Source organism: Mastomys coucha, unplaced genomic scaffold (genome assembly GCF_008632895.1).
Source record: "Mastomys coucha isolate ucsf_1 unplaced genomic scaffold, UCSF_Mcou_1 pScaffold21, whole genome shotgun sequence".
Lineage (NCBI taxonomy): Eukaryota > Metazoa > Chordata > Mammalia > Rodentia > Muridae > Mastomys > Mastomys coucha.
Window position 1 is genome coordinate 173057408 of NW_022196904.1, and position 13802 is coordinate 173071209.

The 13802-nt window shown below is 43.1% G+C and overlaps 2 protein-coding genes across 3 annotated transcripts in view; one reads left to right on the top strand and one right to left on the bottom strand.

Moving 5' to 3' along the window:
• The window catches only part of Pgam1 (phosphoglycerate mutase 1), a 9155-nt gene extending 8087 nt beyond the window's left edge, over positions 1–1068 (top strand). The window contains exon 5 of the mRNA XM_031385004.1: positions 951–1068. Coding sequence (XP_031240864.1) covers positions 951–1068 — 118 coding nt within the window. The remainder of the gene's footprint in view (positions 1–950) is intronic.
• Positions 1069–4338: 3270 nt separating this feature from the next.
• Positions 4339–13751, bottom strand: Exosc1 (exosome component 1). 2 transcript variants are annotated; one of them, XM_031390341.1, is made up of 8 exons: positions 13621–13751; positions 13417–13532; positions 11405–11479; positions 9217–9305; positions 7517–7550; positions 6587–6637; positions 6095–6179; positions 4339–5439 (listed from the first exon to the last, which is right to left on the bottom strand). In XM_031390341.1, exons 1-8 carry the CDS (start codon positions 13661–13663, stop codon positions 5333–5335), a joined length of 600 nt encoding a protein of 199 aa, XP_031246201.1. In that variant the 5' UTR covers positions 13664–13751; the 3' UTR covers positions 4339–5332. The 2 variants fall into 2 exon arrangements, with proteins under 2 accessions (XP_031246201.1, XP_031246202.1); XM_031390342.1 differs by lacking the exons at positions 11405–11479; positions 13417–13532; positions 13621–13751 and adding an exon at positions 7136–7138 and having other exon boundaries at positions 7513–7550; positions 9217–9262.
• Between the last annotated feature and the right edge of the window lie 51 nt (positions 13752–13802).

Below are 13802 nucleotides of genomic sequence, written 5' to 3' on the forward strand. Positions count from 1 at the left end.
AGAACTTGTTTGGGCATAACAACTAAGTCTCTTTCCAGATCAGTATAATAAAGGAGTGATGTGCAATATGTTCCTGTTGTGTTGTATCTGGTCTGAGAAAACCTCAGCATTCATTTTGAGGTGCACACTTAAGGTATTGTTTACCAGGAAAAGGGTTTTAGAATATTAAAGGTGCTGGAGAGGTGGCTCAGGAGATGAAAAGCATTGGCTACTCTTAGAAACCCAACATCATCTTCTGGCCTTGGACACAATGCACAAACATACACACAGGGAAAACACTCATACACATGAAAATAAATCTTACCAACCATTAAATAACACTGATAGAACTAAAATCCCATCCTATTAGTTGGGACAAGAAACCAGTAACTTGGATGTCCAACATGGCTTCCTGGATCTCCAGTAGAGTTTGGAGATCAGTGGTCCTTGTTGCTTTTGTATATATGCTTTTATATGCAACAAATCAAACTGTGGGTTTGATTTCCAGCGCACACCCACATGGTGCACATACATATAGGTAAAACACATAGAATAACTTAAGCATCAGAAGGGCTGGCAAGATGGCTCAGTAAACAGGTGAAGCACTTGTCATTTCAACTCATGTAAAGGTGGAAGGAAGGCAAGAACTGACTTCAAAGGTGTGCAATGACCTCTACACCTATGGCACATGCACAAATACAGCATAATGAAAAGAAGGGCAAGTGTTTTTGGAATAATGGTTATGAGCTTATGTTTGAATATTTGGTCTGAAGTTGGTGGAACTGTTACCCATGGCCTTAGGGGTGTGTCACTGGGGGTTTATACTTTTAATCCCAGGATTGGAGAGGGAGGCCTATCAATTGAGTTTGAAGGCAACCTGAAATACAGGAGATCATGTCTCAAAAAGCAGTAGATAATGGCAGGTAAGTCATAGTGGGTGATCATAGCAACTTTCTAGACTGTCCTTGCAGTGCTGGATGGAAGGTACACAACCAGTGTCGATCTGAGCTGCACCCCACCCAGTCCTTGTCCACACTCGTGCTAAGGATCAAACCTACAAAGGCTGAATCCAAGGCCTGCTTTTTATGATAGCTTTGCTTAAAAATCACTAGAGTTAAAGCATTTCCTGGTTCATACCACTTGTCTGATTTTGAATGCCATGCTTTTGTATGATAGTGAAATAAGGTGATTTTTTTAATTTTTTAATTTTTAAAAATTTTTTTATTTTTTAATTTTGAGATGGTTTCTCTTTGTAGCCTTGGTTATCCTAGAACTCTCTCCATAGACTAGGGTGGCATCGAACTCAGAGATTTGCCTGCTTCTGCTTCCTAAATGCTGGGATTAGAAGCTCACACCAACACCACCTGATATAAGTTGATTATCCTAATCCTTGATTTATACTTATTTAAGGTAGAGTAATAACTGATATGTTTTAAGTTCACTGAAGTACGGAAATAAAGAAAGGAAAATGTAAAACTGCTGCCAAGAGCTGGGCAATGGTGGCGCATGCCTTTAATCCCAGCACTTGGGAGGCAGAGGTAGGAGGATTTCTGAGTTCGAGGCCAGCCTGTTCTACAGAGTGAGTGTAGCCAGGGCTACACAGAGAAACCCTGTCTCGAAAAGCCCCCAAAACAAAATAAAAAACCCTGCTGCCAAGAAATTTAATTCTCAGCATATTTCTAGGTGATACTAGGAAAAAAAATGGAATCAAAATTAAGAACTGATGTTTTATCTAGTACAAAGCCTGAAATTTTGTAAATATCTGAATCAGTTGTATAGCAAATACAATGATCTACCATATTAGCATGCTCTAAGCAATCTTACATATTCCTTCATCAAAAATAATCCCAAAATCCTGATGAGGAAACACTGACCGCTATCAATAACACTGACTTACCACTCTGAGACAGATTTTCATGTCATTCAAACTGGCCCATATTTTACTTTGTATCCAGAGATAACCCTAAACTCTTAATTTTTTTTTTTTGAGAGTTTTGTATAGCCCAGATTGAAGAATTTTTTATTTTTAGATTAATTTTATGTACATGAGTGCTTTGCCTGTATGTATATATGTATGTATGTATGTATGTGTTGTATATGTATGTGTGGTGCCCACAGGGATCAGAAGCGGGGCCTAGGATCTCCTGGAGTTAGGGATGGTTGTGAGCTACCATGTGGGTACTGGGAATTGAACTCAGGTCCTCTGCAAGAGCTCCAAGTGCCCTTAAGTACTGAGTGATCTCTCTAGCCTCATTTACTTTTCATGACAGAATCTCATGATGTAGACTTAAGGCCAGCCTTCTACTCCTGAGTGTTGAGATTAAAGCCTTGTACCCTAATTTTTTCCTTTCCTTTCCTTCTTTATTAACCACTGGGCTTCTTGGCTAGATAAAACTCTGTAAGTGTCACCAACGTTGGAAACTAGATCAAAGGTACAAGAAATCTTTCCATTTTTAGTGCTGTTCTTGAATCCTGGAACTTGAATATGTTAAGCCCAGCAGCAAAGCATGAAGTTAGCATGTGTGAAGGCCTGAATTTGACCCTCAGCACAGCAAACAAAACACAAACACATACCTGCTTATGGCTCTGACCTAGCAAGTTTTATGTCAAGTTGATATAAACTAGTTACCTGAAAGGAGGGAACCTCAATTGAGAAAATTCCTTCATGAGATCCAGATGTATGGCATTTTCTTAATTAGTCATAATTTTAATGGGGAGGGCTCAGCCCATTGTGGGTGGTTTCACTCCTGGGTTGGTGGTCCTGGGTTCTATAAGAAAGCAGACTGAGCAAGCCAGTAAGTGGTACCCATAGTCCTTGCATTAGCCCTTGCCTTCAGGTTCCTGCCCTGCTTGAGTTCCTGTCCTGACTTTCTTTAGGGATGAACAGTGTAGTGAAAGTGTAAACTGAATAATCCCTTTCCTCCCCAATTTTGCTTTTGGTCATGGTGTTTTGCTACAGCAATAGAAACTCCTAAGATAGGCCCTTTAGTTAATTAAGTAAAGACAGGTTTTGAGATGATCTTGCTATTGTAGCCTAGACTGGCCTTACCCTGTGTTTCTCCTGCCTAAACCTCCTGAATGTTAGAATTGCCCAAGTGCCAAGTGTGTCACATCGGGCATAATAAAAATTTCAGTGAAGGAGACAAAGGTGGGCTGGTGCGAAGCCAAACCCAAGTCTGACCCCTAGGCCCACATAGTAGAAGCAGAGAACTGACCACCAGCAAGTTGACTTCTGACTTCCACACAGACAAAATTAGCTTTTTATTTTTATTTGGACTGGAGAGCGCTCAGTGTGTAAAGGCACTTGCCCACAGCATAACTTAAGTCTGATCCCTGGAACCCATGTAAAAAGCTGGATGCAGGAACATATATCTGTAATGCCAGTACTCTACAGTGAGAAGTAGAGATAGGAGAACCCCTGGAAGCTCACGGGCTAAGCTTGTCTAGAACACACAATGCAGCAAAAATAGCAAAAAAGATGGGTGCCCAGACCAGGTGCGGGCCAGGGAGATGGCTCAGCAGGTAGATGAGCTTGCTGTGCAAGCCTGGGGACCTCAGGTTGATGTCTGGAACTCACAGAAAGGTGGAAGGAGAGAACGGACTCACAAGGCTGTCCTTCGACTTCTAAACACATGCTGTGTCAATGCGCTGTGGCTCAGTCTTGTGCACACAATTACACAATTCTAATTACACAACATAATTTTTAAAAGTAAAATTAATAATTTAAAAGTAATTTAAAAATAACTTTTAAGTAAAAAAAAACAAAACCAAAAACCAAGGTTAGCTAAGAACTGATTCCCAAAAGCTGTCCTCTGACCTCCACACACTTATACACATGGCATACACTTATACACGCTAAATCATTGAGGAGATAAAACTAAATAAAACATACTAACTTGCTGAAGGTTAGTGACCAGAGCTCACAAACCCAGGCAGGCTGAACCCAGAGTTTACCTCCAGCAAAGACAAAGCAAGCTGAACTTCCAAGTCCTTGCATGTCAACAAGAGCCACGCCTACAGCCTTCAAGCTGGGAGACAAAGCAAGCTGAACTTCCAAGTCCTTGCATGTCAGCAAGAGCCACACCTACAGCCTTCAAGCTCAGCTTGTAGCTCTCCTTTCTCCCTCAAATTCAGGCCTTCATTTCTGACCTCCACGTGCTAGGAACACCTTCACACTTACCTAATTCCTTCACAATTCTTTTGGTCTTGTCACCAATCCCGCCTCTCCTGTCAATTCAGTCAACAGTTCAGGGATACCTACTCTGTCACAGTAGCTATGTTTTTCACACAGCATTTTCAGAACCATTCACATGCTGCTTGAATCACCCATAAGCACAACAGCTTTCACTACACATAGTGTACGTTAATGAGATGTTTATTACATAGTACTCTGACCTTGTCTCAAAAAAACTAAACAAAAGTGTGTGAGATCAGTGGCTGAGTAATTGGAGAGCACAACTTATAACTTTTAACAGTACTGGGGATCCAATGCCCTCTTCTGGCCTCCAGAGGCACTACACACATGGTGCACATAGAGGGAAGCGGGCACATATCAGACACAAGACACAGCTGGTGGTGACCCGGGCTGGTTAATGAGGGCCACTAGGTAAACACACCTGATCCAAAGTCGATACTACTTAGATTCTCCTCTCTGCCAAAGACAACAGAAGACATGGTAGCCATGCCTGTAATCCCTGCACTGCAGAGGCTGAGGAAGAAAGATCACACTGCAAGTCCACCTACACAGTGACAGCATGGGCTGGGGAGATGGCTTAAATGGCAAAGGAAATTGTTACCCAACCATGAGCACCCGAGTTAAAATCACAAGCATTCACACGAAAAAGCTGAACCTGGTCTCATTAAACAAACACACACACACACACACACACACACACACACACACACACACCCCACACCCCCCCCAGGAAAACTATATCACTAACAAATGAAAAAGATTTTTTCCAGTCGTAGGAAAGTACATATGTACATATTTATAAAGGCATAAGGTATTTTCAGCATTACATGATTTTGTGTGTTGAGTGCCTTTAAATGAGATTCATGAGCCCAGAGAATAAAAATCAGTTTCTCAAAAATAGTATTTCAAATATTATATACATTTTTGTCTTTTGTTTGAAAGAGTCTTAGTATGTAGCCCAGGCTGGCCTCAAACTTGGGAACTAACGATCGTCCTGTCTCAGCTGCAGGAGCCTTGGGTGTTCATTTCGGGGACACAGTTTCAAGAGATGGCTGCTAGCCGACTGCAGGTACTTCAATAAAGACCACGGCATCTCAAAGGTTTTTTCATACATGTACTTTGAGAAGTAGTTGATTCCCTCTTTAGGGTAAAGTAAGCTTAGGTTTGTAAGAACTCGGGCTGCACTCGGGCTACTTTTCGGAATTCTTTCGTGTGGGTCTTGGGGCACTGCATCTCACACCAGCTGATGGGAACCATCTGGACACCTGGAAGGAAGAAGACGACAACTAGTGTTGGAGGCGTGACTCCACATCACCTGCTGAGGCTCTTTTCTTTTCAGCCACACATGACATGGCTTCAGCTGAAGAAAGCTTGCTTAGCATACGGAAGACTATGGGTATCATCCCCAGCATTAAGGGAACGTTTCTCTAAGGGAAAAGAAAGAAAATTTACTTTGGGATACACAGGGACAGTTACTGTGTTAAAAGTCTCTGACCTTTAGGGGATCAATCTAATCTCAGTAAGCTCAGCTATATATTACTCAGCAATGGGGACATGCTAAGAGATGAGACGTCAACACTGGGCAAGCATCGGCACATACTCACACACAGTAGGGCAGATACATCACTAGGTGACATTATCTTGTGGGGTTTTCTGTTTTGTTTTGTTTTGGGCTGGAAGATGCTGGGGACTGGACACAGGGCCTCATGAATGCTAAGGAAGTGGACTACCATTAAGCTACATTCTTAGCACTAGGTGTTACAAATGTAGGGGACCCACCATGGTATGTGATATCCATAATTAATTTTCTATCTTTTTTCAATATTGTTTAATATTTATTCAATATGTAAGTATGTGTGCCCTATTGCTTCTCAGACAACCATGGTTCCCAGGGAAAGGGACTCGGAAGTAAGAACTTACCTGACTCACTGTGGGCTACCACAACTCCTAATTCATTTTCAGCAGTAGTCAGTAGGTAATTGGACTGTGCATCACCTAGGGAGATCTAGTCATACCACACAGTAAAGGGAAGTGAGGCTGTAAGTGCTGTCGGTTCTCCCGCTTACCCTCCCTTTTTATACTTGTTTTTCTGACATGGTTTCATTTATCCTAGGCCAGTCTTGAACTCCTGATCCTCCTGTCTTCACCTCCCAAGTACTATGATTACATGATGTCATCATGCACAGTTCCATTTCTTCTTCTGATAAACAACCAGAAATCTGGGGAATAAAAAGTGCAACTTTGGCCGGGCAGCGGTGGCATATGCCTTTAATCCCACCAGCACTTGGGAGGCAGAGGCAGGTGGATTTCTAAGTTTGAATCCAGCCTGGTCTCCAGAGTGAGTTCCAGGATAGCCAGGGCTATACAGAGAAACCCTGTCTCGAAAAACATACAAAAACCACAAAAGGATACAACTTTGGCCAAAACTATGTCACCTGGCCGGAAGCTCTTGTAAATTTCAACCTGCAAAAACCAAAGAGGAGTAAGAGATACAGACTGGGTCTGCCTGGCATCACTGACCATGCAGAAGAGTCAGGGACCTAAATTCAGGCTCTTGGGCTCACACGGTAGGCATTTACCAACTCCCTAGCCTACTAATACTTTTTATTTATTTGTTCTTTTTTGGACAGGGTCTTTCTATGTAGCCCTAGTTAGCCTAGGACTTGCTATGTAGACCAGGTTAGCCTTAAACACACAGGGGTTCACCTACTTGCTTTTCTCTCATGGGCACTGAAATTATAGACATGTACCACTATGCTTGGCTAATAATTTTTTATTAATAATAACAGCTTAATTTTATTTTGGTCAACTGAATGAAAAATGTCTTGTATGGTAAGAAAGGACAGTGATCTAAATTTCATGTTACTGCAGGAAATGTATTAAGAGACAAGTTTTTTGTAGTCCTGACTGTTCTGCAACTAATTATGGAGACTAGGCTGGCCTCAAACTCAAGAGGTCTACCAGCTTCTGGCTTCTGAGTGTGGAGTTAAAGGTGAGTTTGCACCACTCCTAGCTATCCATCTATCCATCCATCATCCTTCCTTTTAGATTTACTTATTATATGTGTATTTATGTGTGCCTGAGTGAATGTATATGCACCACATGCATTTGGGTGCCTGTGGAGGCCAAAATAGGTTGTTGCCGTGTCCTAAAACTGGAATTACAGGAGGTTGTGAGCCACTGTATGAGTGCTGGGAACAAAATTGACTCCTCTGGACAAAGAGTAAGTGCTCTTAAAAGGCTGAATCCTGGGGACAATAATTTTTAAAGCAAGATTCCTAAAGTCATAGGGACAAATGCTCACCCCCACAAAAGTATGCCCTCAGACCACTCATTACCAACCTTGTCTTTTTCAGTTGCCCGGATATCTTCCTTGCTAAAAAACCCCAAAATCAAAGAAAGTAAGATTAATTACTTGAGAAGGAAAGAATAATGAAAGCAGATAGAATAGGCCACACAGAGTTCCCTACTGTCCCAAGGTGGACGGCCGTCTTTAGCATGCATGATAAAATTTACCCTTTCTTGGACAACACAGAACAACAGTGTTGATAACTCTTGGCGATGGAAAAGGTTATTAGAAATTCAAGGTCATTCTTGGCTTCATATGGAATTTAAGGACAGCCCGACTACAGGACTTTTGTCCAAAAAAGCCCAAAAACCAAATCAAGTCAAACAAAACCATCTATATAATAATTCCAGTGGTGGCGTACGCCTTTAATCCCAGCACTTAGGAGGCAGAGGCAGGTGGATTTCTGAGTTTGAGGCCAGCCTGGTATACAGAGTGAGTTCCAGGACCGCCAGGGTTACATAGAGAAAGCCTGTCTCAAAAAAACAAATAAACAAAAAAATTTCCATAATTGTTCCCTTTCAAAGCCATATAACATTTCACCCTAAAACCTTCTCTACTTTTTTTTTTTTTTTTTGGTTTTTCAAGTCAGGGTTTCTCTGTGTAGCCCTAGCTGTCCTGGAACTCACTCTGTAGACCAGGCTGGCCTTGAACTCAGAAATCCAATTGCCTCTGCCCGGCTCTCTACTTCTTTTTAAAGATTGATTTCGTGTGTATCAATGTCACCTGCGTGCATTTATGTGTAGCACATGCATGCCTGTTTGGTCCCTTGCACTGGAGTTATCGTGTGGGTTCTGGAAACTCAACCTGGGTCCTCTATAAGAGTAACAAGTGCTTTTAACTGCTGGGCCATCTCTCCAGGCCCTCTACAACCTCTGGGCTCAATCAATATTAAAGAATAAGGTGTATGTTGTAGTGCACATCTTTAATCCTAGCACATGGGACATAGAAGCTGGAACATTTCTGAGTTCAAGATCAGCCAGAACTAAACACGGGGATGCTATTTTAAAACAAAAAAATAAAATAAAGAATGAAAAAGGTGGACAGCCAAGATGGCTCAGGACTAAAGACGTGTTGTCTAAAGTTGTCCTGGCTTTCACATGTGTGTTGTAGTATGGGTCAGCACACACAGAGCACACACAGTAATAATAATAATAATGATAATAATGATAATAATAATAATAATAATAATAAAAATGGGAGAGCAGAAAAAGAACATGAAGGTGCTTCCTACAAGGCTCTACTTTGTTTGGCTTGGCTCATCCTGACACACCTAGTCTACAGCTTTTTTCAGTTCTTAGGGAGACAGGGTTGCATGCAGCGTAGGCTGGCCTTAAACTTGCTATGTAGCCAAGGTTTATTTTGAAATTTATGTTTCTGCCTCCATTCTGGCAAATGCTGCCGCATCTCATCTATATGGCACCCAAGGATCAAATCGAGAACTTCTCCAGCAACTGAGATGTATTACCAGCATCCCTTTGCTTTATTTATAAATCCTCATTATTAACATTTTCCTTTTCTTGTAGTTTATGTAACATTTCTTTGGATATACTGTGGGGCAAGAAGTAAAACAGAAAGGAAAGACTAAAGTGTGCAGGAAAAGGAACTGTAATTGCTCCACAAATTCCAGTCTTGCCCACTATCCTCTCCTGACTCCTGGTGCTGAGGCCAATGTGAACACAGGAATACCTCTTACCGGATAGTTCCTCGGAAAGCATTTTTAAGTGGTGTGGATCCCACATACAGGATGTGTACTTTGGCAAAACGTGAGTTGATGCTAGAGACCTAGGGGACAGAAAAAGGATCAGCATCAGAGCTCCAGCTGCTGTCACTCAAGGAGCCGGAGAGCATGTGAGGAGGATCAGCATCAGAGCTCCAGCTGCTGTCACTCTAGGAGCCGGAGAGCATGTGAGGAGGATCAGCATCAGAGCTCCAGCTGCTGTCACTCTAGGAGCCGGAGAGCATGTGAGGAGTTACAGGATTTTAGCACAACTGAAAACTACTCAATAGGTTTAACGGTTTTGTTTGGTTTTGCTTATAGATTTATCTGATGCAATGAGTGTTTTGCTTGCATGTATGTATGTGTACCATGCCTGTGCCTGGTTTTCATGGATGTCAGAGGAAGGGATTGGATCTCCTGGAACTGGAGTTATGGATGATTGTGAACTACTACGTGTGTGGTGGGAACTAAACACAGGTCCTCTGCAAGAGCAGTAAATGCATTTAGCTACTAAGCCATCTTCCAGCCTTTCATTTCACTTCAAAGAATTATATACATATGTGTCTGTATTTGGGTATGTGCACTTGTGTGCAGGTACCCATGGGGACTAGAGGTGTACTATCCCCCCCACCCCCGAAAATGCTGTCATAGGCAGCTGAGCTGTTTATAAAGTACATGCTGGGAACTGAGAGCAGCAAGTGCTCTTAATCTGAGAGCCATCTACCCAGCCAATTTAAGGGAAGGTAACACCTATTTATTTTTGTCTAAAACACGTCTGTGGGCTAAAGCCACAGTGGCTACCTGATAGTGCTATTATGAGAATCTAAAGAGAAGTACTCAGGAAGCCTAAATTAGATGTGGTGTTGTGGTGAATTGTCTATAATACAGTCCTAGCTACAACAGAGGTTGAGACAGGAGGGTCTCAAACTGAAACCAGCTTGTTCTACATAGCAAGTCTGAGGCCAGCCTCAGCAACTCTGTCTTACTTGTCCCCCTTTCCCACTCCCCTAGACAGGGTTTCTCTGTGTAGCCCTGGCTATCCTTGAACTTAAGAGATCTGCCTGCCTCTGCTTCCCAAGTGTTAGGATTTAAGGGCGTGAAGCCACCATGGCTTAGCTCAAAATTTAAGGCAGAACCTAGAGTCAGGAAGAGAAGCAGAGGCCGTGGAGAAGCACTGCTTATTGGCTCTCCTTGGCTTACCAGCCAGCTTTCTTATACAATCCAAGATCATTTACCTAGTGGTAGCACTGCCCACAATGGCCTGGGTTCTCCCATATCAAATGCCAATCAAGAAAATGTCCCATAGACCAGCAAAGCTGATGGAGGCCAACCCTCAACTAAGGTTCCCTCTCTCTAGGTAACTCTAGTATGTGGCAAGTTGATCAAAACTAACCAGGCATCTTTGTTGAGTTGTTTTTCTCCTGGATACATATTTACATGGGTCAGTAGGCTTGCATGGAAGTGACTGACCGGATAAGCCACCTACTGACTGACGCACGCTCTCCCCTACCCCTCCCTTTCCTCTTTTTGTGGTACCAGGCATGCATACAATACAGACAAAATACCTATATACATGAGATAAAAAAATAAAACAAATAAAAAAAAAATCATTTCCTAGAACAAAGGATGTACTTTAGTTCATCACTTTCCCACACACCCCTAACAAAAGTCATGTGCCAACTAATATGGCAATCACTAACCACAATTTGCTACTGAGTACTTAAGTTGGGACTGTAGGGTGCAGGGTCTCACTCTGCAGCTTATTCTGGTCTTGAACATACTGTTCAATAATTCTGTTCAGCGTCCAAATACTGAGACCACAGATATGATAAATCATATCTATATTTTTTTTTAGCCTGACTAAAAATAAATTTTTCATTTTTCTTTTCTTTCTTTTTTTTTTTGAGACAGGGTTTCTCTATGAAGCCCATGCTGTCCTGGAATTACTACTGTCTGCATAGACCAGGCTGGCCTCAAGTATCCACCTACCTTTTGCCTCCTGAGTACTGGGACTAAAGGTGTGAGTCAACACATCCATTCCTGAAACTGACCTAACAGTAATGAACTTAAACATCCCCATATAGCTAGGGACTACCGTATTAAGCGCTGGACCATGTCAGTTGTAGAATCGGGGGCCTAAGCACAATGACTAGGACCAGCTTACCTTACAGGTGACGACAGCTCCCACATCTGGAAGTAACTGGGATTCTGTCTCTCTCATTACTGACACCACGGGAAGCTGTGGAGAGAATTCAAAGGTCAGTGTACTGGCTAAGCAAGCCTTAGCTAAAGATAACTGAGGTTTGAGAATAATACAGGGTTATCTTAGAACAGTCGAGGCCACAGGGGCAGGCAGCCTATAGATTTGTTTATAGCCCATAGCAGAGGACATCAGTCAATTTAGGAAATAAAGAGGATCAGAGGCCATTAGAATTAGGCTGCCAGGTTTAATATGGTCATTCCGATTAGTTCTAAATTACTGAAGACTCTCTTGGGACTTCCTGGTATAAATCCCATTGCTTATAATTATGAATATTTTGACTCTTTCTCCCAAGCTATGTTTTTTTTTTTTTTAACTTTGTAAGACAAGATTTGCAATGAATGGCAACTCTTGTTTTACTCCAGTGGCAGCTGGTGTGAGTACTCTCTTATCTCTCTTGCTCTGTGGTTTCCTCATCTGACTAAGTCCCTCCCATGCCACGTTGTCTGTCTAACCCATTCTCTACATGAGGATCCACTCCTCCACCTCTACTTATCCTCAGATGCCTAAAAATTGTCACTATCCAGAATTACATAAAGCCTGTTACATGTTCTCACTGGACTGCACAATTCTTTTGAAGATATGTTTGTGCATTTGCTCATGATCTGTGTCTGCCTCCTCCCTCGGTAACAAAAGCTAAGTGTATTGGGCTCGAGACTCTATCCCCAGTAGCAGATAAGGGCAGCACTGAGCAGACCACATGAAAGTGCTCAAGAGACATCCATGCAGTGACTGAACACACAGGCTGAGTTTATCTCCAGAACCAACAGACTGGAATCTGTTTTTTTACAGATAAGTACAACAGAGAGAGAGAGACACACATTTAGATTTAGCCAGTCCCTAAAGAATTTTTAAAAAATTTTTTCAGGAGATTGGATCTGCGGTCCCAAGGTTGGCATGCTAGGTAAACGCTGTACTGATGAGCCACAAGCCCAGTCTAAGGTTTCAATTTTCTTTCTTTCTTTCTTTCTTTTTTTTTTTTTTTTTTTTTTTTTTTTTTTTTTGGTTTTTCGAGACAGGGTTTCTCTGTATAGCTCTGGCTGTCCTAGAACTCACTCTGAAGACCAGGCTGGCCTCGAACTCAGAAATCTGCCTGCCTCTGCCTCCCAAGTGCTGGGATTAAAGGCGTGCGCCACCACCGCGCGGCTGGTTTTAATTTTTATTACTATTTTTTATTGTCTTACATATATCAACCACTGCTTTTATGTGTGCCTGTTAGAAGATGGGGATACCCTGGTGTACCTCCGAGCATGGCTACATTTAAATGTCTACTTGGGCAAGAATCTAGTGATCAACAGTAACATTTAAATAAGTGCTCTGGAGGAAGATTCTTGGGCATAACAATCCTACTGCCACCAAACCCACATTTTTTTTCCTTTCTTTTCTTTTTTTTTAGTCAGAAGGTGCAGTAGGGCTTCTCTAGGAAAAACAACCAACCAACCAAAAAAACCGATTCAATAAAGGGGTTGAGCAGGAGTGTGTTTCAGATAGACGGCACGTGAATTGCATAGGCTTCGAGACAAGAAAGAGCTTGGTGCACTAACACACTGGAAATCGCCAGCATTACTACACTGATGTCAGTGAGGTGGGACACAAGAGCCAAGTGAAGGCGGAGAGGTAGTTGAGATGCACGACGGGAAACTCTCGGCTGGCCTGGCTACTTTCAGATTTGCGTACTTTCCCCTCCACTTCCTTCCGCGAGTGCATCCACAGAACTAAGCCAGATCAACCTAACTGGTGTGCGGCGTGTGTGCTTTAGCACAGCGCAGGGATCACGGCTCGGAGAAGTCGGGAGACCGAAGCGTTCTGCTGCTGAGCCACCGAAAAGACGCGTCCGCCCGCACTGCCTGTGCCCAAGGACCAGAACTCAATGGCACCCCGAGAGGGAACGCGCCCTGGGTAGCCGCTTCCTTTACCGCGCCATTCTCGCTGCTCTTCGTCAGGCAGCCAGCCAGCGACGAAAAGATGTAGCCGTGCCGGGTGTAGGTGCCGCTGCCGGGGCTGCCTTCCTCCAAGTTACACAGACGTTCGCCTGCAGAAGACAAGCTGCCTCAGCCACGGGCTCCCATTAAGCTGTGTGCCACGCAGCCTGGACCTGCGTGCGGAGACCGCTCACTTACCGGGGATGCAGTACCTCACCGGTGGTGCCATGCTTGCCACCATCCACAACCCGGATGAGAACCAAGACGACTTCTCATTGGTCAGCTCGAGGAGAGGCCTCGCAGTTACAGGAGCGCCAATTGGCGCCTTCGACCGCGCGAGGTATAAGAGCGAGGTCTGACTCCATTTCCCAGGTTGCCCT

What these genes read in the sequence shown, in the direction of transcription:
- Exosc1 (XM_031390341.1), bottom strand. Translation starts at nt 13,663, where the DNA reads ATGGTGGCAAGCATGGCACCACCGGTGAGGTACTGCATCCCCG. An exon ending in GGTGAGGTACTGCATCCCCG is followed by an intron (nt 13,533 to 13,620) that starts GTAAGTGAGCGG and finishes TGTCTTCTGCAG; the next exon opens with GCGAACGTCTGTGTAACTTG. An exon ending in GCTTTCCGAGGAACTATCCG is followed by an intron (nt 7,551 to 9,216) that starts GTAAGAGGTATT and finishes GGGGTTTTTTAG; the next exon opens with CAAGGAAGATATCCGGGCAA.